Consider the following 25,920-nt stretch of genomic DNA (forward strand, 5'->3'; position numbering starts at 1 on the left):
ATATAAAAGCAATTCGCTTTGTCAGCGTAATTCTCGAAAGACCTTTCGCTACCGTCGCTTTTTAGATTTGTTGAGTTACATTCTGTGTTTGATTTAGCGGAAAAAACAGGTGATAGAACCTATAAAAATTGTCGCCAACTTAGTTGTTTGTTTATGTGAATTAAATATTTTAAAATAAAAAGAGATTTTTAGTATTTTATTACAGTGTATCTGTTAATTTTTTTCCCTAAAAATTGCTTAGCCACAATTTCTCATTGGTTAAACCACAACAGAGGAGAAGATATTATTCTTTCACTGGCGGATATATAAAAAAGTAAATATACCTTTAACTGGTTTGCTCATTAGTTTATGACTAATCAAATTGTAACAATCACATAATAATAAATACATTTATAAAATATTATCTAGAAGCTCGATATTTTCGTTTATTTATTTATTTAGTTGGTCAATTGGGATAATAGAGAAATGCATTCGTTATAAACAATTATTGAAATGCATACTGTAAAAAATACCGTATCAAATGACTGTAAAAAGTACCGGACTGTAAAAAGTACTCAGATTTTCCAAACTACTTCTGATAATTCATGTATTAATTTAAAAATAATCAAAAGATTTTTGCTGCGGAAGGTTAAATCCTTGGGTAGTCATCAACAAGCTTTATTAAACAATTAGATATAATTCAAATCTATAGAACACAACAGCATTAGAGATAGTATTCACGTTAGTAGAAAGATGAAATCTAAAAATCTTCATCCTATTTAAAAATGCAAAAACAACTGAAAATTAATCCTCCCCATTTTCGACAATATTAATGAAAGATTTGATTTCTACAGAAAAGTTTATCCTTCGAAGAAACGAAGTTAGTAAAAATGGGAGTAGAAAAAATAAAAAATTGAGTACATGTAAGCAATAGAAAAAGTTTTAAATGGTTAATAAAGCTACAAGTGTAAAGTATTAAAAAAATTCCTTCACAAAAAAGATTGAAACGTCAATAAAAAATGTGAAATTTTTTTTTGCTACTGCTGTATCATTCATATGAATCAAATTTCAAAAGTTGAATTAGAATGACGACAGTCTAAATAAAAAACATTTAATGCATAAAAACAATAACACTTAATCTATTTTTCAACTCTGCTTTAAGTTACAGAAGTGCAATTAGCTTAGATATTATTTTTTTAATAAGGAACGATGCATTATTAAATTTTTTTTTCGTCATTTAGGTCTTTTACTTAAATAATTATTCTAACGCTATGAAATATTTATAACCCTCATCGTCAAAAGTATCTAATTACAAATAAAATGGGTTTGAAGTTTAACTGTCACTGTAAAGTACAAGTTAAAAGTATTTGTAAAGGTAAAAGGAACAATTGCAAGTTAAGGTAAATTCGCAAGTAAAAGGAAAATACAATTAAAACATTACCGACCGAAGTACAAAGAAAAAAAATCAAGTAAAAGTAAAAAAACACACGTTAAAGTAATTTTTTTAAGAGTCAGGCTCGTTTGTATACTTGACATTCTTGATTCTGTTGAAATTTAAGGCATGTTCTTTATGTAAAAATATTAGACGCTTGTATTGGTAATTCTTTCTGCAAAATAAATGAACAGAGGGACTTACCATTATTTTGAGTTCTACTACTTTCACACTAACTCTAAAGATATAAATGCTTTTAATGGGTCATAGCATAAAAGGTTATTCAAAAATGTTCAAAATAAGGCTTTTTTAGACTTTAGTAATCAAAATATACTTGTGCCAACAGTGAACCACAAAAGTATATATTTCTGTGAATATATATGAATGAGTATAATCTGAAAAAATCAATATATATGTGGTATACAATTGGCGTGACCTAATAATTGACCTGAAAATTACAAAAAATTGATATTTTGCACAACTTTCAAGATCATTAACTGCCGTCGACAAAATTATACATGTATGAAATTTACTGTAAAAGTGGCCTTAAGTATAGCATAAAGAAAATCAATTCACATATATATAATTACTTGGTTCTTATTCAACTTTGATATAATATTAACCTTAACTTTTACGCACATGATTAATTGAACACAGGGATAGTTATGTTAGAAACAGTAACTCGTTTTAAAAAATGTGATTTAGACCCAATATAAATACCGAAATTAAACACCCTCTTGCGAGGCCAGCTTTAGTCTCTATCTATAATTTACTGAAAAGGCGGCAAATTTACTCGTTCCAAACTGGCCAAGTAAATATAATTTTCCCTATTTAATATTTTTACGCTAAATCGAGAGAAATCACACCCAATTCGATATATCTACTAGTTAAGAAGTTATTTAAATTTTCAATCGAGAGAGAACAAAGTCTGACTAGCGTATACTTCTGTGTCTGATATTGCTATCCACGCATGTGAGGTATTGATCGCAATGTATTTTGTAAACAGTCGATACGAGTACTTCAGTTCACTAGCTGTATAAAAGTTATAAATGTTTTTAAGCAGGTAAGTGAAAAAATGTAAATTTATATTTTATAAAGACAAATCTTGTCTTTTTTTTTAAAAAAAAAACTGGCTTTTATGCAGAAGTAAATACTTATACACAGGAATGAGTATGAACCATTTCTAATTCGAAAACGACGCAAGTGATCACACGTGGCAGAGATAATATTATGTACTTTCGTTGTTCATGATACGAAAAAGGTGAATGCACTTAGTTTATTGAAATTTCAAGTCTAACAAAGCTATAGATAATGAAAAGAATTAACTGTTTAATAAATCCATTGAATAATTCTACGACTCCATAAAAATTTGAATGGTTCTGGTATAGAAACGGAAACCATCCGTTCTTCCTTTTGCCTCGTGTGATTCCCCATGTGTAGCAAGCCGTGAACCATTGTGTCTCATAAAAACAGCTTTAAATTCTCGGATATTCTATCGTGGCTGTTTATACTGATATCAAGCACATTTGATCGAGATAAAATGAACCATATGTACACATATGTATACATATTTAATGAAAATTCAGTGGAAGAGTGAAATGTAGTTATAGTCATTGCTTTGAATAAACTGATTTTTATAATATTTCTGCTTATAATATGAACTGAAAAAGTTCGTAAACTATTCTTAGAAAAACTTTCCTTTCAAAAGTCGTTTATTCTGAAATGAAACACATTTGATCGAGGTAAAATAGATCAAAAACATATTTTACTGTATATTCTGTTCTGAAATGATGAAATGTAGGTTTTTTCTGATGATTTAAATGAGATAGGTTTTTATCATTCTGTTCATAATTTGAACAAATTAAGTCCGTAAATTAGGATCTCAAAAAAGGCTGATTTTTGGTTTGGATTTCTGGAGATTGTTCAGACTGATATTAAAAAAACACATTTGAAGCAAGCAAAATGTACCTGATGTACAGTTTAATACAAATTTAGTAGAACAGATAAATCTAGGTTTGCTTGTTGCTTTAAATAAGTTGGATATATTTTTTCTGTTCGTAATTTGAACTAAAATAATTATCGGTAAATTAGTGTCTCACAAAAAGCTGATTTTCGATTTGAATTTCTAAAAACTGTTATTAGTGATCTGAAACATATTTGATGGCGATAAAATGAACCTAATGTAACTTTCAATGCAAATTTCGTTGAATAGTTAAATCTAGGCTTGCTTGTTGCTTTTAAAGTTGAATATATTTATTCTGTTCGTAATTTGAACTAAAAGAGTCTTCGGTAAATTAGTATCTCACAAAAATCCGAATTTCGATTTAGATTTCCAGTGACTGATTACAATGATATGAAACACATTTGATGGAGGTAAAATGGATTTAAACTACATTCCAATGCAATCCGGGGAATAGTTAATGTAGGTTTGCTTGTTGCTTCAAGTTGGATTTAATTATTCCGCTTGTAATTTGAACTAAAAAAATTTATAAATTAGTAACTCTCTCATTAAACAAATTTTCTTTGGATGTCTACAGACTGTTTACGCTAAATAAGCACACACTTTATGGAAGTAAAAAGGAATAAACATTAATTTTAATTAATATTTGTTATTATTTTAAAGTTAAATGTAGTCGTAGTATATTTAAATAAATTGATTTCATTTTGTTTCCATGATATTCTCGTTGTAACTTGTCTATAATCTCCTCTACATCTCCGTGTTTCCCTCTTTTATTTTGTGCATCAATACTGAACGAGGTATCTCATCATAGTATTGAAATGACTGTTCTTAAGGTGACACTATTTGCGTCCTCTTCTCTTCATATTGTTTTATATCTATAATTATTATCATATCTAACACTAGTTAAATAAGAAAATTCTGACAAAAAATAATCAGTTTGTAATTACTATTTCGATTTTTACAATTATTTAATTCCTATGCTAAATTACGCTAAGCTATGTTACGATTATTTGTTCTAATTAGGTATTAAAAACTAATTTATATGCAGCTGAGAGATTAAAAAGTTCATTGAAAGACATAGTTCAGGATTATAATTAAAATTTCAGACAACTGTCGCCATTTATTAAAAATATATTAATAAAATCTGCTATACAACACACTATTCAGAACACTAATATGAAGTTGAGGTACAAAAAGAATAAATAGTTAATCGCTCTGTTTCGTTTTTAATTAGAACAAGATACACTCAGTATTAGAGAAATTTGAAGAAGTGAACGTCATTATGTTTTGACAACAGTTCGAAAGTTAATTTTAAAACTCTTAAAGTTTATAATTTTCATGTCAGACATTCGTAAGTCAAAATTGCTTCCAATTCTTTGATAATTTTAGCATTTTTCAAACATCGAAAATAGCTGAAATTAGTTGAACGGCAATCTTTTCAAAATTGGTTAGATAATTTCGCAAATTAAACAAGAAAATTAATTAAAAAATAGTTAAAATAAGTAGAATTATAATAATTCCGAAACTAATTAGATATTTCAACGGATTAAAGCAGAAAATTAATTTTATTTAATTTTAATAGAATGACGTTTTTGTCGCTTTTGTTGAAATAAATCTGCATTATAATATTATTTTTAAGTCTATAATGCAAATTATCAATAAGGCTTAATCCAAAAATCTTTTTAATTAGTATAATTATTTTAAAAACCAAATTTAATATCAACATCACATAACTACCAAACACAAATAAGAATGAGAATGATACTCAACTTGTTATTTAGATGTCACTTCAATATAAATAAAGTGACAACAATTATTTCTAAAATTCAATAATTGTTGTCATTTTATTTTGTTTGAGGTGACAACTAGACAATATGTTGAGTGTAATTCTCCACTTTTAAATTTTCTAGGTATGTATAAATGTCTTTATTTTAAAAAGTTATTTAAAATTATTGAATCCAATAACTTTGGATTCCTATTACGATTAAATTTAATTAAGTTTTTCATTTACTTCTTGAATAAGTTATGAGTGCATCAAAATGTAAATTTTTGTTCTAAAATAACAAGAAAGTAAATTTATTTAAAGCTGTTTATTGATTTCAATTATTACAGATAACTAACTATTATTTTCAACTCATTTTTACAGTATTTACTGATAAAGAGTCAGCATATTTTATTCATAACTTGAAGAAAGCTAGAAATAATAATATTTTTTTCATTATATATTAATATTGGTACTCAGAATATGATGCTTGTATGGATATCAAAAGGATATTCATTCAATTGAACGTACATTTTAAAATAAAATAAAATAATCATTTCATCGTCGAACTTCAATGTCAATAATTTGAACTATAAAGTTTGCAAGCAGCCTTAATGAAGTGATAAGTTAAGTAATTCAGTTGATCAAACTTGAAATGAAGTTTAAGAAGGTATAATTTGTACCATAATATGGGCTATTCCCAGCATTTAGACATTTTATCTTTGCAAATTTTAAGAGCATATTATTCAATTTAAAAAAAATCTAGTGAAAAAAGTTCTAATAATTTTTGTTACAATAAGTGTTGGTGTCATTTTACTCTTACCGTAATTTTTTATTTTATTATATTTCATAACCAGATTTTAATAGCAGATCCGATTCCGAATTTACGATTACCAAAGTTCAACTCCATAACCTTGCAATTTTGAACTCAATCCAGAAGTCAAGATAACTCCTGGATCAAGTATTGGGAGAAATGTGCATTCGCGGAGGACTTTTTGATGGAACTAATCCACACTTGCGTTAGATGGGGAGGAATAACACGAAAACGGCGGCATGAGGATTCTTACCACTGAGGATATTTCTGTCAGCACAGTGGTCAGAAGTGAGAATTTGCACCAACCAACAACCGCTGGTATTCGAACCCGGTACACCTTATTATGAGGCGAATGTTTTATCTCCTGAGCCACAGCGAATCAAGAGATAAAACACTCACTGTGAGTTCAGTCCTTTTTTCTTCAAAACAATACCTGTGATTGATTTTCATGAAACATTTACAAACATTATTAAAATTTGAAAATAAATCAGCCTTTTTTTATTTGGTAAAATAAACAGATTAATGAATTTATAATCTTAGAGTGATTTATTTTTCTGATAACAAGTACAAAACTATAAACTGTGACCGCTGACACCGTTAAATATTTTATTATTAATTTAGAAACTTTTTAAGAAAAAATACTCTGACTTCGGTTTATAAAATAGTAAAATTTTTATTGAAAAATACTTCACTTTAAAATTATGGAAAATGCACATATTCTTTTTTAATATGTGCATTTGACTTTTAAAGTTATTTTTTTCCACAGAATATCTCAAGATTTTCATAACTTCAATTTTCAGTATATTTTACACGCAAGAAATATATTAGCACATATTAATATTTAAAAAATCAATTTCTGTAAAATCCTTTTGCTTGTATATATTTTTATAGCCTTTGAAAACCTTACTTTAGTTCACCGCTTTATTTTTAAAGCCCCTATTTGCATTTTATTAGCTAGAACAATTTTTTTGACATCTGTCTCGATTTGTGGGGAAAGAAATATATTCTTCCACGGCAAAAGAATATTCAATTTTGTGAAAGTCACATTTTTTCCACTAGGAACTCTCTCATTCTTATATCGGAAAAAATTGAAAGACAAAAAAAAAAAAAAAAAAAAAAAAAAAAAAAAAGCGAAATAAAGAAAAAAGAGAGATTTGATGGAAAAATTTTAAAAGATTAAACTTTTTAAACACTTTGATAGACTAACATAAAAATAAATAAGACCCTAAACACTCAAAATTAAATGAATAATACTCGTGTTTGGTATTTTAAATGTAAAAATGAATTTAAATTGAATAAAAATAGCAAAAAAATTTAAAAGAATTGCATGAAGTAAAGTCATTATATTTTTGATCGCTCCAGTAGTTTGCTCATTTATTTTCTCTATTTAGCGTTCATAAATACAAATAATATGTATGCATCTCGCAATATGTATGCTTTTAAATCATATAAAATTAAAGGAATTTCTTGGCGTCTTACAACCAAAATAACACCTTTCAAGCTTTGCACTCTGAAAAAAGTGAATACTCTTATGATTTTCACAATTTAAGTGTTTATTCTAAGAAGTATATTAATGTTTACGTTACGTTGCGTTTTTCTTTAATATTGACATCGCTACGCTAACGAGTGGTGTTTTGGCAATTTTTTTTAAAATCGCAAATTTCAATAAATAATTCATACTTCTCTAAAACCACCGTTCCAATAAACATGCATAATTGTGTATATATTCTTTGATATTATTAGAAAGAATTTAGTTAGAACTTTTGCCAAAATATTTATGAAAAATATTCTTATGAATAGAGTCTTGTTAATTTCTTTAGGATATTGTAGTATGAGGTCAAACAAATATTTTCCAAATAACATTCGAAAATTAAATTCATTTTCTTTTTTTAATTTTTTTTCGTTAAACTGAATAAAAACAAATATTCAATTAAAACCTAACATTTATTTAAATTTTTATCTTTGAATTACATATTTATCTTTCAAAATAATTGTAAAAACAGCCGTGTTGACTTTGATTTGTATTTTATTATCAGAAATATTTGTACGAAAATGAAATTACCCCTTTTAAAATTACAAATATAAAGATTCCGTAGCGTGAAGTGCCTAACTTAAATTTTTTGTTTTGATTCGTTTATTATATTTATTTTTGCCTTAATTCATCATGCAAATAAAATAATAGTTATTTATCAAACATGAAAGAATTAAAACAAGAAATATTTAAGAAGTTGTTTATTGGTATTTAAACAATTTTGGTATCTTCACATGATCTGATGCATATTGTAATAATTAAAATTATTTTTTAAATGCTTGAGAGATAATTTTCAAAATGTTTGTAAGAAACAACGAAAAAAGAAACAACGCTTGGCATTTATAAATTTGTAAAAAAAAAATGATTCCCGATTAATTCAAAAATAAAAATGTATATTTTTAAAAATTTTTACAGTCTAGTTTCTTCTTTAATAAAATTTGTTTTTCCAAACATCGATAACTTCTTTATTATTCAGCCTCAAACTGTACTTTATGTTACAGATTTACTTCAATTATTTACCTTTCTTCATCAAACAAACTCTAAGTTTTCCATCAATCTGAAATCCACACTATTTTTCTCTCTTTCTCCAATTCACTATTTCTGTTCGTAAAGCCTCTCTAAGAAGACTCATCGTAACAAACGAAATTGAAAAATATATCGTATCAGTGACTCGAGTTGAAAAAAGCGAAATAAAATCAGAAAAAAAGGAAACTAAACTAGGTTCTTCTTTAAGGGACTATAAACAAGGAAACGCAACCAATGAAGAAGGGGGGAGGGATGAAAAAAATCGGAAAAAGGGGGAAACACAGGGAAGAAGTGGACAAAACATTGGATTATTTTGTTGAAAACGTTGATCACGGGCATGGAGAGAAAAATAAGAGAATAGACCCCTTGTTTTCTATTTACTAAGGAAAGACAAAGTACATATTGAATGTTTTTATTTCGTTTGTCCTGATAAGGTAAGAATTTGAAACAAACATAAATGTTCTATATATTTGACATTTTAATAATAATAAAAAAAATGAATGTGGAAAATTCCAATTTAAATAAGCTACATAATATGAGGTTCAGTGTAGATTTTTTGAACAAATTATAACGATATTATATAAGTTATCTATCTATTTTACCTATCTAGACATATAGACGCATACATTTTCAGTTATATTACACAATATGAATGTTCACACAAAAAAATCTAGAACCTTGATAACTTTATATCTAATGATCGGATTTTCAGATACTGATATTTTATTAAGGTTTGATGATCTTACCTTAAATATAATAATAATTAATTAGTATAGACTAAATTTTAACTTTCTAAAGATAAATAAAAAAAGGTTTTTTAAGTTGGAAATCAGACTTATAAACGTTTTGTCTCTGATAAAATAGACTTTTTCCCTCCCGGTGAATTTGAATTTTTGACTCTCATAATGTTAGAGAGGGTCACGACCCGGAAAATATGGTTGAAATAGTTTAGGCAAAAGAGCAATGGCATTTTTGGATCCCCTTAATGTTAATTTAACTTTTTACGTATTTCTTCCCCACAAAGAAATACCATTTTTAATTTTTCATTTCTCGAGAACTATTCGATTGATTTGTCGCTTAAAATTGAGTATATAAATTAATGAAAAAATTCGTATTCAATTCTAATTTTATTCGAGTAACAATTATATTATTTGCTGCTCATAAAATGCCAATCGTTTGTTTAAGACATTGGATTGCTGGCTTTTCCGTTTTTCCACTTGACTAGAGAACGCGGATATTGCAGGACACTCGTTGAAAAGCAAAGCAGTAATACCCATTCACACAAAGTGGACATACTGGAGACGATCAAATTAACAATGCTTAGTCGAACCATTGTTTGAAAGAACAACGAGGTTTAAACGAAACGATAATATCACTGTTAAACAACAATGTTTAAACGAAACAACATCACTGTTTAACGACAATATTTAAACGAAACAACAAAATCACTGTCTAACAGCGGCGTCTAGACGAAACAACATCATCAACGTTGAACAACAATGTTCAAATAAAACAGCTTCGGTTAACCGAAACAATGTTTAAACTAATGTTTAGCATTGTTTAAACTAATTTTCAGCATTGTTTAAACTAATTTTCAGCATTGTTTTAACTAATTTTCAGCATTGTTTAAACTGATGTTTAGCATTGTTTAAACTAATATTGATAAATATTGTTCTTCAGATGAAAAGGATGGGCATATAGGTAATCGTGCTCCATCAGAAGGCCCGATTGTCTTCGTAATTAAAGTAAAAATAATTATCGTAATTAAATAATTTCCATCATTAAAGTAAAAATAATTCATAATTATAAAAAATATTATTTTTTACACTAAATCATCATTGGATAAGCAAGTTCTACACTGGTGTGATAAATATTTCTTTATTAACAGCCTTGAATCGTAGATATGTCGAAACATTAAAAAAATTAAATTAAATTAACATTAAATTAAATTAACATTAAAGAGTTCAAACTTTCGATTGTTCCTGTGACTAAACTACAGTGATTTCCAGACCGTAATTTCCAGAATGCGGTTATTATTCATGTTTTTAGGACCAAAAATCAAATACAGTTTGAAAAAGGTTTGTTAAGAGAAAGAACGTTTCTGTGTCTAATTTCGTAACTTAAAATAAATACTGCATTAATGAATTAGCATATTTTAAGGTCACCGGTTACCCCTTAGAACCATTATGGTCGGCAGTAAGTTCATGAAAATCCCATCATTATAATAATAATTATTCAGAAAGATGTCTTTTCTTTGTGCACTGTACATAATTAAATAATAAATGCTCTTCATTTGTACAAAATTAAAATATGTTTTTTAGAATTATTTAAACCATATTTCTGAGAAACTTTACACCTTTAATTGCTTTTGTCTTTAAAAATTCAATATGAATTTTAGCCACCTAATGAATTGCAAGAAGATTTAAATATGTTACACAACATGATATCACAAAACTTTACACCGTATTATTATGAGATACCGTTATTTCCTGCAATACCATATTATATTACATAATGTTTTTATCACACAACGTTGATTAGCAATTTATAATGTATCATAATTTATCAAATCACTTTTCGCGAGCGCGGACGTAATATAAAACATTCTTCGTGAAACATATAACACCATTTACCATTATTCTATTTTAAAAATAATAAAACCTAATTTTATCAAGGAATTTTTTCTGATAGCATTTCTTATGCATTGTATGCACAGAACATTTTTTTCTTAAATTTAAATGAAAAATTAAAATCAAACTGCAACCTGATTAATTACACGAACATTTGTTGTAATTTTATTCGTTAAACATTTTCAATAAGTGAAGTAGATTTAAACGAGATGCTTCACAATTCTTCAAATAAATTATTAAATTACTAATGAATGAGAAATAAATCTCTGAAAACAGGGATATTTCTTGTTTATAAAGTCTTAAGTGTCGTATACATTTCTTGAAAATAAAAGAGTTTCTTGAAAATAAATCTCTATATTTTAAAAAGATAATGATTTTTAAATAACGCTTTAGAAACTTTTTGTTTTATTTTTATCTTCTTTGCTATGGAAAATATGAAAAATGTGACAACATTAAACAAAAGTAACGACAGAAAAATTATTTCACAAAAAACTGTAATTAGCTCGCACCAAATAGAAAAGGGCCGAGTAAAAATGCGTTTAAGAAATTAAAGAAAATAGCTCTGCTTCTGATGAAAGGTTAAGAGATAATTTTTCTTGATATTTTGTAATAAATTAAAAAGTAAAAATTTCCTTTTAAAGATATTTCAATGTTGATATGCTTGAACAACTATGAAAGATTTACGAAATATTAAATTTCTTTAAGATCGTACATATGTTGATAATTTTTAAGGTCTTTAAACAAAGTTTTTTTAATAGTTGTTTTGACTTAAGTAAAAGCTATAAACATAATAATGAAAACGATGAATATGGCTAGTTTGTTCACTTACTTATTTTCTTATTTTATTCTTATTTTCGTTCTTTATAAATTTTGCTTTCGCAAATAAACGAGAATCAGTAACATATTTTTACCTATTAATTTTGTCTTTAAAATAAACAAAATATAATCAGTTGCATAAGCAAGAGTCAGTAATTTATTTTCACCCATTAATTAGGCAGTTTAAAATAGACATAAGTAAGTGATTTCTTTTCCACTTATAAAATTTCGCTATTGAAAATAAATATATTTACTTCATTTATTTACGTTATTTTATTATTAACAATTTTTAAATATATTTACATTATTTTATTTTATTTATATCATTTTCGGAATTACGAGGAATGTACCCAAATTGCCAATCGTACGTGGACTTTAACAACTCATTAAGCTTCAGAAAATTTGCACGATATTATGTTTCAAGAAACCAATATTTTGATTCAATGCTGAATTCATTTTTCTTAATATTCAATTAAGTATCTATTATCATAACCGTAACATGGGTGCCGGATTGCAAAAGGAAACGAGGGAGACCGATGTTAACATGTAAAAAGAATTGTGGATAATCAAAGATACTAGGCGCGATGGGTAAGTTGGTGAGAAGTTAGATCTGATACAGCTGACCTAACGAGCCACTAAACTAAAGAAGAATGAGTACGAAGTAATACATAATCATATGCTATAGTATATTTAGTCTTAATTCATAGACCCCGAACTTTAAACCTTAAACCAGCTAATATAAAAAAGAGTCAAAGTTAAGCAATGTTTAAATTAGGTGGGTCTTAGTTTTTTTAGCTATCGCTTAATTGTTTTAAATAAGAATGATTTCATAATTATAGTTTAAATTTCGGAACTTTATAACACTAATGTACCACGGTGAACAAATATGTTTTGTCCAAAATCTATGATCATGTTTTACAGTGTTATACTTAGTGTTAACTCATAGACGTAGGATTTTTTTATGTGAAACGAGCTAATACCAAAAAGAGTTAAAGCTCAGTAATGTTTAAATTAGGAGGACATTCTTAGGTTAGTTATCACTTAAGGGTTTTAACAAAGCATAATTTCACTATTATATATTAAATTTCGAAGATTTATAACACTTATATACTACGGTCGATAAGTATGTTTTGTTCCTTTGAAATGAAATGTCATGATGAATTAATTGTGCTACTAGTTTTAAGATTTTTGAAAAAGAAACAAAAGGAACAAACAAGCATTTTAAGTGGTTATTATGACCAAATACAAAGATATAGGTTTAATTCGAAATAAAAATACTAAGCAAATTCTCACTCATAATTATTTTAAAATTTCAAATGAAGGTTAAAGAACCTAAATACGGCTGTAGCAAACGACCTCTAAGCAAAAAAAGTCCTTTTCGGAAGAATATCAGTAAATATGTCACTTTTTATATCACCCGCTTAAAAGATGGACATATTTGTTATACATCCGGTGTCTGTTTCGACCTTTTCATCGCCTGTGCGTGACAAAAATCATAAAAGATGGTATCATGCCTGATTGGGCTATGCAAATGCTTATTGGTTGCAAAATAATTTCGATCAAAACATTTCTCGAAAGTTTTAAGCAGAGGTATAAAATTGAAGCTCGCGAAATGCATTTTTAAAATGGTTTGCACGCATATCTGAAAGTATAATACATATGGCTAAGTAGGCACGATATATTTCATTTGAAGTGAATGTGAGGACGACACATTAGGAATCTGGAGTATTCAGCTGCACAAACATTGATTTGATCTTCTTTGGTTTAAATTCGGAAAATGGCATGAAAAATAACTCGTTTTTTTCCTACTCATAAGACTGAAAATTAAAATGGAAATAGAATTATTATTTGACGAAATACTGACAACGCTTGGATTTATGTTTTAAAGGTTCCCTTAAATTTAGAATTCAGTATAAAAAATAATTTACTCGTTTTTTCTTAGATGGCTGGAAATAATAAAATGGAAACAAAGTTATATCCTTTGATGAAATAGAAATTGAGATTTGGTTTGTAATGATTTAAAACCAAGAATCCAGATTTCGGCAAGAACAGTACTGATTTTTTTCATACATAGGAGGCTGAAAATTAATATGGAAAGAAAATTAACAATTGAAGAAAGATAAATTAAAGATTAATTTATAACGCATTAAAAATAACTTGAATTTGGAATGAATCATGAGGAATTTCTGCTTAGAGGACTAAAAATTAAAATGGAAATAAATTTATCATTTGAAGAAATACAAATTGAACTTTAATTTATAATGTTTCAATAATACCCGGAATTCGGTATAAGGAAATAACTTGTCTTTTTTCCTTCTAAAAATATAATAGAAATGAAATTTATATTTGATGATATAAAACATTAAATTTTGATTTGCATTTTAATAATTAAATAATTATGGAAGTAATATATTAAGCGTTCTTTTTCATATTATAACAGTTGGAAATAAAAATGAAAAACCAAGAATTGGCTAAATACAACCTTTAGTTTCATCTCTCGAAATTTTAGAAATATTTTATTTAATAATAAATTTGTTTTATTTCGTGCTTTTTGTCTTTTTTAAAAAATATTCATTTGTATCTATACAGAGACACATTTATTTTATCATTAATCTACTGTTTAAATCGGTCTCAGAACACCAGTATCGAACAATTAATATTTTACTTTATTTAAAACTTATCCAATTATAATACATATTGTCAAGTTCCACATACAAGCAGTTTAAAAATTATCTAGTATTTAAAGCTCTTAACTGGATTATTTTTTATGAAAGAAAAGAAAAAAAAATTATTTAGTTCCAGTACTGTAACCGCAATGCGCAAATCATCGTTGTTAATTTCAGAGATAGTTGAAAATTATGGTTTTATTTATTTCTGCGTTCAAGTAGTTGAACATTTATGTCACAAATTTACTGTTGGCGAATGAAAAATTAATAATGATTCAGAGCATTCTATTTTATCAGTTATTTTACTATTTTAACTTTATCTTCCCAATATTTTAACAGCTTTCGATTGTTTTAGTTTTATGAAAAAACACTTTTTACGTATTACTTTGAGCGAGAAAATATTAATTAGATAACTATAACGATTTTATATTTTTGTACAAACATGTTCAATTTTTTATTAAGCAACTAAATTTTGAAATAGTTGATCTCCCCTTTAAGATAGAAAGTTCAATATTTTTATTAGCAAAAAATTTTAAACGTTTCTTTAAAAAATATCAATTTCAGTTTTTTTTTAACTTATTTTTAATTGAGAAAAGATGTAAGTAAAAACTTCCCCTATTTAACATCTAAAAATGAAATACTTTATAAAATAAAATACGGGCTAAGACTAAAACATTAATTTTTTTACCCTCACTATTTAAGTTTTTAAAATAAAATATGTACAATAAATAAAAAGAAATTGAATAAAATCAATCGAGTTTGATCAAACAAAAACTTAATACATGGGAAAGTTGTTGATATCAAATCCGAAAAAATATAATGTAGCTTGAATGTAAATACATCCAAGCTACATTATATTATCGCCTTTATTGTAAGCCACTCATGATTGCCTAAATTGTCTTTATATAGTTGACAGTTTGTAAATTTCCTGGAGCTTGCTTTATTATAAACAGTTTTAATGCCTGTTTATTCTTCCGATAAAACTAGTTCTGACATATTATTTGTTAAAAATGTTCCATAAATCTTAATAATGACAATATACATGTTTTATTCAATTCTCCAGTGACATGAGCTTTTTTGAAACATTTAATTAGTTTATAGTACTGTGTAACAAAGAATAAGCATTATTATAGGAGTATTAGAAGTTTTGTGGTGTGCTGGACGGCCTTTGTAGGGGTCAGGGAACTGGCCTTGCATCAGAAAGGTTTAGGGTTCGAATCCCGGGCAAGGCATGGATATTTTTTTTATCAACATTGGCCCACCTAATATGGTATCCCTGAAAGAATGGTCAACAAATCTGTCCTATGACGAAAGGTGGGCAGGAAATAAAAAAAAGTTTTGTGATGTTCACTCACTCATGCAACAGAACTTATAAACAATTTTTTCTTTAAAAATTAAAATTGTTGCTCACTTAGAAAAACTTTTGAAATCTTCTGCATAAAAATGATTCTTAAGACCCCATTTGCATAGAAACAATGAAAATTCCTAACTCGACGCTAGAAAAATTTATTTGAAAAGCGGTTTTTATGAAAATTTATTCTAGACTATAGCATTTATAATACAATTCTTCTCTGATCTTTAAATTGTAACAATTTCATATTTTTCCTCAAATTTATAAATTTTATCTGTTATCTCTACATAATATTCAAAGATAATTAATAAAAATGTATTGACAAGAGTATTGGGTGCGAAACTATGAACTTGAAAACAGCAAAGTTTATGAGATATTTCCAAGATAATTCGAATTCAGAAAATTCTTGACAATCTACTGAACAATCAGCAAATTGACGCTGCACGATAGAAATTGTGATGGGATTATTATATTACTATAGTCACTTGACGTTTTATGTCGTCGAATCAGCGTAGAGTAATTGACAGAAAGATTGATGGGTACTTTTATTTGGGAAACAAGCAAATTTCTTTTCTGTTGAAGAGGAAAATGAAAAAGTACCTTGAAGATTTATCAAATAATCTGACACGTGCTATTCCAGTTTTCAAAGTAATATATAAAGGACATTATAAGAAGTTTCTTATTATTTAAGTAGAATCATTTATTACTTATGGACTAACAACTAAAATTTCTTGAGACCCAACGATTTGATCTATCGAAATTAAGTCACTTATTAAGTTTACATAGTAAAAGCAATTTTCTAAAAAAATTTGGAATTTCTTTTTATCTGATCATCCATATGACAATTCTATAACCCTTTCATTGTATTATCTCATTACTACTTATTTATTTAAAAGAATCACGTTTTAGATCTGTGCTTTAAAGTAAGGACATATAATGTTTTTCAATGAGTCATTCTAAGAAATTAACACACCACGCTTTAAAAATAATTAGAATGATGAGTACTATTGGTTTTCAAAGTATTTGTTTAGAATAGTCTTTTTAAAATATTTCATTATTTAAGTGCAATTACTTATTATTTAAGGACAAATTATTCGTATCACCTAAACATTTCTAGAGAGCTAAAGATTTAACCAACCGAAAATTAAGAAGTTTTTAAGATTTCACAATTTTTTAATTCCTTTTTAAGTTTTCTTATTTAAGTTTTAGCAAAAAGTAGACTTTAAGTAGTTTGAACCATATTTAACAGCAATATAATTTTCATTGTATTGTTCAATTTCTTGTTCAGTTTTATAACCGCTATTTCTTTATATTTTCATTAAAGTCATAGTTTAGATCAAAAACGTTTATAGTTTTTTTTAACAGGGTTTACTAATTAAAAGAGATTTTATTTCAAATAATAATCATATAGTGCTTTCAAAATTCGAAACGATTACGACGTCTCCCTAACATCCCAATCAAAATTTTGAAACCAAAAATAAATTTTAATTTTCAAAAATGGCTTCAACTATTCATTAAAGGAAATATTTCACAAAAGGAAATCCCAAAAAATATTTCACAAAAGGAAAAGGATCATAAATATTTAAGATTTTTCAAGATGTAAAATACTAGCATTAATAAGTTTAAGAGAAATCTATGTATATGTAATAATTAATTTCAATTTATTTTATAACCGTCATCGAACTGCCGACCCAATTTTGAGTTTACAGCTACCAATGTTTAACTCCGAAGCCTTGTCATTTTAACCCCAAACCAGAAGACAAACGAACTCCTGGATCAAGTATTGGCAGAAATTTGTAGGTTTTTGATGAAAACAACCCGAATTTGAGTTATATGAAGTGGAAAACAAAGGCAACCTCCCACGGTTCAGCAATGACAAAGGGACTCAAACTCATGATCTGTCTACCACTGAGGACATTTTACGTCGGTACTGAGGTTGGTGCGAGCCGGGTGTGGATTTCGCATCGATCAGCCATCGCTGGTATTCGAACCCTGGTAACCTCTTTGGGTTACCAGAGCTCAATTCCTGAGTCTCCACGACTCTTGATTATAAAATTTTTTAAATATATGCAATAATAAAAATTTTTTTATTGAAATTTTTAACACATTTTTCGAAAACGTAAAAAGAAATATTAGCCGATTATTTCGTTTCTATTTATGCAATTTTTTTCGAAGTATTTTAAACGGAATTATTTTTTTATGTAATTTTTTTTCAATATTAAAATCATTTTTATTAATAGAAGATTTTGAGGCATCAAAGTTATAAGAAAAAAGACTATCCAAATAGCTTAATTAGTTCAAACTCATATATTATTCACAGAATCACACAATTGATTCAGGGGTATGTTGAAAGGATGCTTAAAAGGTGTAAAAATGCGTTTGGCATACTAAAGTTGTAAAAAAAAATAAATATTAGTATGCAAAATTATAAAAGGACGCCGTGTAAGAAAATACATAAACATTACAAATCGTACGGAAATAGTAATTATTCATTTAATTAACACACGATTTAAAGTTTTTTTTGTCGCATTTAAACAATCATTTTAATTCATTACATTACATTTTCTGAATAAGAGAAGAAAAAAAAACTAAAGTTATGTAAATTTTTAACACTGTAATATTATTTTAATTTTCGTACGTACAATAAAAATGTATAAAATTTTTTATACCATTTGCAAAAAAGTTTATTTTTGAGTGGTGAATAATAAAAAACAGAACAATGTATAAAACCTAAACTAAATTTATTGTTTAATTTGCGCTAGATATATTGTTTTTTACTTCAAATAGGTTATTTCTATTTTTACCAACAATTATTAATAATTTTTATAATTTTTGCACTCATTCTAGGCTATTATTATAATTTGCGTTTTTTTTTTAATTATTTGATTAACGAAATGAGAATAATCCTTAAGAAATAACTCGAATCCCATGTTGGTCTTGAAAAAGTCAAAAATTTATTCGAAAGACTTCAGCAGCTGCTTTATTTCCTTTGAAGAATTAGTGCGGTTAAACAGGATTATTCAAAGCAGTTCGTAAAAGAGCGTATTTACTCGTTTTCGTAGTGAGTGAGGACCCTCACTCCTAGTTGCAACAGCAGGTGCTACTATAGACTGCATCGGCAGATGGGCCCGCGTCTATCAAATCGAATGTTAAAACTTCCTGTGCATTTCTGCAAGCAGAAGTTTCATCTTTTTTTTTATTTGTCATAAATACTCTCATAAATAGAAAGCGTAATTATTTTGGTAATTAGCTCCGTCACTTTTATATTATTTCTTTCAGCAGATGGCGTTACTGTTATTTATATTCTACGAAGCATTCTGTTGCTTACTTCTGTTCTGTTATGGCCAAATGGCTAGGATGTAATTACGTTCTGATGTAATACAGAAGACACGATAAATCGTGAATTGATTATTACGTTCTGAAAGTTCCATTTCTTTTGGATTATGAATGATATAGATCTATAAGAGCTGTTTAAATTAGACCAAAAATGGTCGAAAGATTTTAAGTCAAGTCTAGCTTTTTCGTGAAAAATATTGCAGACTTAGTATTGCAGACATTGTAATCTATATGTTAAACGTAAACGATACTCTTTAAACTAAAAGTATTAATAAAATAAACTGTCTCAAAGGCTTCTCTATTGCTTATAATTATTCTCATTAAATAATTTGTTCTCTATTACACGCGCCTATAAAAATCTATTAAAAATTGGGTTTTTTTTTCAAACTTCATTTGCTGTGAGCACTGGATAGCGTTTATCACATAAACTGGTTTGTGATATATATGTTTCATGTGATTCGATATGGTAGGAATATGCATACAAACAATGCATATATTGATGTGTATATACATATATTGAATGTTCACGCAATATCCTTAGGTATTTTAATTCTATATTTTAAAAGGAAAAGTATATAGCCCTACGGCAGCACATGGTTAATCAACGTATCCCAATAATGTATAAAAAAAGTTTTGAAGAGAATTTAAATTCTTATTTTAATATTATAGCGTAAAATAAATAAAACAAACATTATATTTAAATTCTAATAGCCTTATGTAGAAGTGTAATATGGCACTAAATTGTTCATAGTGAACAACTATTTTCCAAAGTTTTCAACATATTAATATTTCATTAATTAGAGAACAAAAACTTTTAAAAATAAGTATCCAATACAAAATAGGATTGATGAATATCCAATTTTAAACTAAATTTTATATAATTTGTATAAATGCCAATTTTAAAATTTCCGAGTCTTATAATTTTTAGTTAAATCATGACCTGCATTTTTTATGACTTTTGCTAGTATTTTGCTAGTCATCGTAAGTCGTACTAAAGTAAATTTTTATTTGAATGCTTAAGTGGAGCAACTTATTAATCAAATCTTATTGTAGCATTTATATGTTTTTTATTATGATCAGTTTATTATAATTATGAGAAAATATTTCTACATTCTATAATTTAAAATAAATGTATAACTGTTTCAAGATTCAGCATTAATTGAGAATAAGGAAATAATAAAGTTTGCAATAAATTAAAAATATTTGGGAGCTCCATATTTTCAAATATAAAGCGATTTTTATTATTTATCATAATTTGATTCTTTACTATATCTGTTAATCTTCACCCTCTGGACAATGGAATTATAAAATGAATGGATAGAAAGGATTTACCACAATGATTCATCAACATTCCTCAGCTTGTGTTAATCTTCACCTTCAGGATAAATATTATACTAATACTGCCTTCTTCAACTAATGGTAGATATCAACTTCTTCAACGGAAATTTTGCACAATCACTAACTTCAACAAATGATTTCAATCAACAAATTTCTTTGATAAGAGAATATGTAACATTTAAACAATTTAGATTCTGGAATGTGATTCGGAATTCTGTATGTAATTGTCTATAATCCTATTTAATCTTATTTGTCATATTTGACTAATGCAAGTATTTTAAATTCACGCTATTAATCATTATGACACTTTAAAAATAAAACAAAGTATTCCATTCGATACAGATATGAAATGGCTTAGAGGCTTAATGTCAAACAGATTCCACGTGTCAATGCATGGTTCGAACAACTGACAGGACAATATGTTCGCGAGAAATGCGAAGGTTGAAAGTAATATTGAAATTAACGAATATGTTTAATATAATATCACAAAAATATGTATCTAAATTAAAAGATAATATACGTAATTAAGCTTTATAAGATGCGTACTTATGCATATTTTCCACATAAAAAAACTCATCTAAGTAATCTAACTAAATTTGCGTAATAAATTGTATTTTTTAAAGTATTATGTTATATAAGCACTGTATGATTAAAATAGTAAAAATCGTTGCTTGCATATTCTTTTGATGTAAATAGATTATTTAATTATTTAGAATTAAATTATTGTTTATCAAAATGAATCTGATAATTCAATTAAATATCTGTAAGAATATAATCTTTTCACAGTAGTATATTTTTAACCCATTGCATTATGTAACATTGTCTAGTAAACATTAACAATAGTATATTTTTAAACCAATACATTATGTAACATTCTATAGTAAACATTAACTTGACATTCTGGTGTCTATAGAAAATCTAATAAAACACGAAGTTTACTTACAGTGCCAATAAAGAAATGAGTATTATGTTGACGGTTAAAAATAGCTAAAACATTTAAAGTCAACAACAAATGCTTGGCTTTAAAGAAATGAACAAAGAATCACTTTTATCAGAACCATTGTCATTTTAAGAAACGTAAAATACTTATTACAGTATTTTTTAAAATAAATATATTTAGGTACTTAAATCTCTGAATTCTGAAGGTTTTTTTTTCTTTAAAAAAAACGAAGACTTTTATATAAATAACGCCATAGTTTTAAAATATATATTCATTTTGATAGCTTTTTTTTCGTAAAGAGTTATATTCTTTTTCAAAAAAATAAATAAATAAATTGCTCGAAATTATATTGAAGTTATTAAAAATTCCACCCCAAATTTTTAAGTTTAAATATTAAGTTATAAAAGAAAGTTACAAAAATCAACTGCGAAAAACATTAATTTCTTTCATTGTTCTTATACGCTTTTAATAAGATCGTTAATAATCGTAACTTTTAAAGAACGTGCTATTATCTTCAAACATTTTAATTTAAAACTATAAATAAATGATGAGCGTTAATGAAAACAAATTTGTTATCGATATTTAAAAAAAAAAAAAAATTTAGAGAAAACCAACACGTTTCGAATCGAGAGAAAAGCCCAAACATCCCTGAATATGGTTTTTCCTACCATGTCTATTAAGCAGGAAAATCAACTTTGTATTCAAACCTGTAAGAGTCAAAATAACTTAAAAGAAAACTTAAGAGATTATTAGAATGTTTCCTTAAATACATATAAGAAAAATAGAGCGGAATTTCAAATAACTTTGTTATTTTAAAACACTAATGTATATACAATTTTTCAGTGTTTGTGATCATCAAAAAGCTTACGCAATAAGAAAATTATTGTATAGCCTCTAAATTGCTGTGGATTGAATATTTTTAAATTAAATCTTTATATACTTTCTACTGGTTTAGAGCAAAGAAAATTGTCTATATTTAATAAATAGCCGATATATTTACAAAATATTTAAAAGTGATTGTTCGAGAATTACTCAAAAATATGATGTGTCAAAAAGAGGAAAATGCAATATAATGCAATCGTAAGCTAAAACATTACAACTTCAAAATAAGTTTTAAAAGTTATATTTAAGAGTAATTAAATGTTAGTTTGGAAATAAAATAAGATGATGAATCCAAACTTTATCCTAATTGTTGTTTCATTATTTCCTGTAGTAAATTTATGTTTAGAGTTATTAAACAAATTTAGTTTTCGTTGGTTGTTAAAAGAATAGCATGTTTTAAAGTATTGTCCAATCTTTTTAAAATTAATCAAATTTAGTGCAACATTACGTTAATATCATTCTAATTAATGCACTTTCTTTTCAAAATCTCTAATCAAATCGGAAATCAAATTATTGTCTTTTGTCATTCAAAATCTTTATTTTCAATGCCCGTCTACTGATAGAAGGGATATTTTTTAATATTTATTGAAACAGAAGTATCTTTTAAATTTTAAAATATTATTAAAGGAGTAAAAGATGCAAAACAGCGCTTAGAATCATTGATATTATTTCCACGAAACTGAGGATTTGTTTTTAGTTTTTATTCATTATCTAACTAAGAATTAACATTTGAGAACTGAAAATCGCTAAATATTTCCCTTTTTTTTAAAATAAATTTCTTGCATAAATAGTTCATGATAATTGAGAAAACTAAATAGGTTGATATTCCTATTTTGATCGACTATAAAGCTAGAAATAAATAATTTGATAAAATTATAAATTTCTAATTATATCTCTAAAAATATCCTTTAATTAACTAAATAATATTTTTGGTTTTAGATTTGATCTGTAAAAAATTTTTTTGAACGTCTGTTTGCGTCGATAAAGTATTCATGAAAATTTTAGATTAAAAATTTTTATGTTATTTTAAAAAAATATTAATGTAGAATGTTCTTTTTGTATTATTATAGGAAAAGCTTTCTTAAAAAGCAGGTGTTTATTAAGTAATAGTTTTGTATCAGCTCCTATTATTTAACTTAAGTTGGAAATAATTACTACATAAAAGTTTATCAAACACTGTGCATCGTTCCAATAAAATCCAAAACTATCCCTGTTATATTTTATAATGTTTTCTATTCAGTCTTTCTTGAATAAAAATAAAATATAAGTTCTAATTTATTCCCGCTATTGGAAATTTTTGTTAAATAGTTTTGATGCATAAAAAATATCAACTATCATCCAAAAATTATCATTAAAATTATCATTATTGCCTATATATTACAGGAAGAAAATTAATGTTAACAATTTTTCTAATTACTTTATTGTTTTAAATGAAGAGCATTAAACTATTTAATTAAATTTATAATTTTCTTTGGTAGCCTTACAGATTTAACTGATTTTAAATAACAGATGAATACAGATTTGACTGATGATGGTTTTTATTTAAATAAAAAGTACTTCTTTATATATGCAGGAACTAAACGAAATAACTGATTTTTTTTCGATTGTTTCATAATACTTTCGCTTATTTCCAATGCAGTTATACTCAAACGGTTAACTGCGTTTCTTCTAGGTTTGTGGAGTGATTTACGTATCACTAAAAAAAGCAATGTGCACACATACAAAGACAAAGATATTCCTGATTTAAAAAAAGAAAAAAACTATTGATCAAATGTTTTACTTTCTATCATTTTAGTAAATGAACCTGATTTCAATCGCTTTTATTAATTGTAAAGTTAATTCTGTTAAATTTAAATTAAATTTTAACTTACGTACATTACAAGAAGAAAAAATTCAACCGATTAATGTTAAAATAGCAAAACATAATTGGTATTGTTTTTTGATTGAAGGTTCGAAGTATAATTTCCAAGTATTTCGATATAATTGAAGGCAAATATTCCTAAGTACTAAAAAAGCTAATCTATTTTAATTATCTAAAGTTCTAAAGCTGTTACCCATTTTTATTTTTCTATAGGATTACTTTAGTAGAGTTTATTTTGAGCTCTTTTGATTAAATCCTTTGAATTATTAAACTTAAGAACAAGAGAGGGAGAAGAAAAACAAATATTGCTTCCCTGATCTGTGTGCATATTTTTTTAACGATACATTTAAAATAGTACCGTTATAAGGGAAAAGTACCGTTGCTTTTGTTGCAAATTGTTGTTTCAGAGGTATGGAGATAAGAGATGAGTGGAATAATGATCAGGGGATCTTACCTCTTCCTCCGTGATGGTGCTCACTGAATCCATGCTTTGACTCATGGTCATCGAAGATTCTGATACTGCGGTCGACATAATGACCGGCCGCCTTGATTCCAAAATCACCGGAATGACTGCGCAGTATTTCCTACCCTCAACGCAGTATTTTCTTTTCTATCAGCACCCACAATCACAACACTCTAAACTAATTGCTTTTATTCTCTCCTTATTCTGTTTCAGAGTTTAAAATATTAATTTCCAGTTTCAAAATATGTATAGAAATATAGCCAATTAAAAATCGCCAAGTTGAAAATATTTAAAATTACAGGTAAGTCCACATGGAGGAATAAATGACACGGGTATTGGAGAGAGATGAAGAGAAAACGGAGAGCATACACGTAGAGAACGAATTGGGTGAAAAGTTAGAACAGCGCGAGAGATGTGCCGGTTACCTGTTCGGTATGTTACCTGGCCGTGTGTGCCTACCTTTTGTTGTTCCCACGCGACGTTGCTCCGTCTTCCCCTTCCCTCCTCCTGAGCCTTTCCTATTCCCCACCTTCATGTGTAGGAAATGACGTCACAGAGGGGGAACACCACGTGACGCCGGCTACCTGAGAGAAAGCATCGCTCTTCTCACCTTGATGGCATGTCTATTTGGCGAAATCATTCTACTGTTTGGCGAAGTCGGAAGTCGCCTGTGGCGCTTGGAAATGCGGCCGTGAATTTAGTTCTGGTTTCGAAATGAGCTATGAAAACCGGAACATGTGTATGCTCGTTACGGCCATTAATATCCCCTCTTTGATGGTTTATTGGGTTAGGGTTCATTTTGGTAGGATAAATTGAAACACTTTTACTAATACTCGAGGAATTGTGAATTTGTAAATAGTTCGCTTCGGTACCCACGTTTTGACACAACGATATATATATATATATATATATATATATATATACATATATATATTATTCGAATGAGTCGAAGTTTACCGCTGTTCCTTTCAGATTCGAGTAATTGTGAAGTGTAAAAACATTTTCTTTCCGTTCATTTTAATAAATGATCTGATGAATGAGTGTTAAAATTCAAATAAGCATGTAAACATAAGAATAAATTCACAAGTTTGGGCTGAACTAAGTATGTATGAGCATTGTAGTATTTAATTACA

The 25,920-nt window shown here is 27.1% G+C and overlaps 1 protein-coding gene across 4 annotated transcripts in view; it reads right to left on the bottom strand.

Moving 5' to 3' along the window:
• The window catches only part of LOC107453124 (protein couch potato), a 316,993-nt gene extending 291,598 nt beyond the window's left edge, over window positions 1-25,395 (bottom strand). The window contains exon 1 of one of the 4 annotated variants that reach the window (XM_016069816.4): window positions 24,779-25,395. In XM_016069816.4, the coding sequence (XP_015925302.1) occupies window positions 24,779-24,856 (78 nt within the window). In that variant the 5' untranslated portion in view covers window positions 24,857-25,395. The remainder of the gene's footprint in view (window positions 1-24,778) is intronic. The other 3 variants (XM_016069815.4, XM_016069817.4, XM_016069818.4) reach the window with 3 other exon arrangements.
• Window positions 25,396-25,920: the final 525 nt, after the last annotated feature.

This window comes from Parasteatoda tepidariorum, chromosome 6, assembly GCF_982258835.1.
Source record: "Parasteatoda tepidariorum strain Cologne lab strain chromosome 6, Ptep-v5.0, whole genome shotgun sequence".
NCBI classification, from domain to species: Eukaryota; Metazoa; Arthropoda; class Arachnida; order Araneae; family Theridiidae; genus Parasteatoda; species Parasteatoda tepidariorum.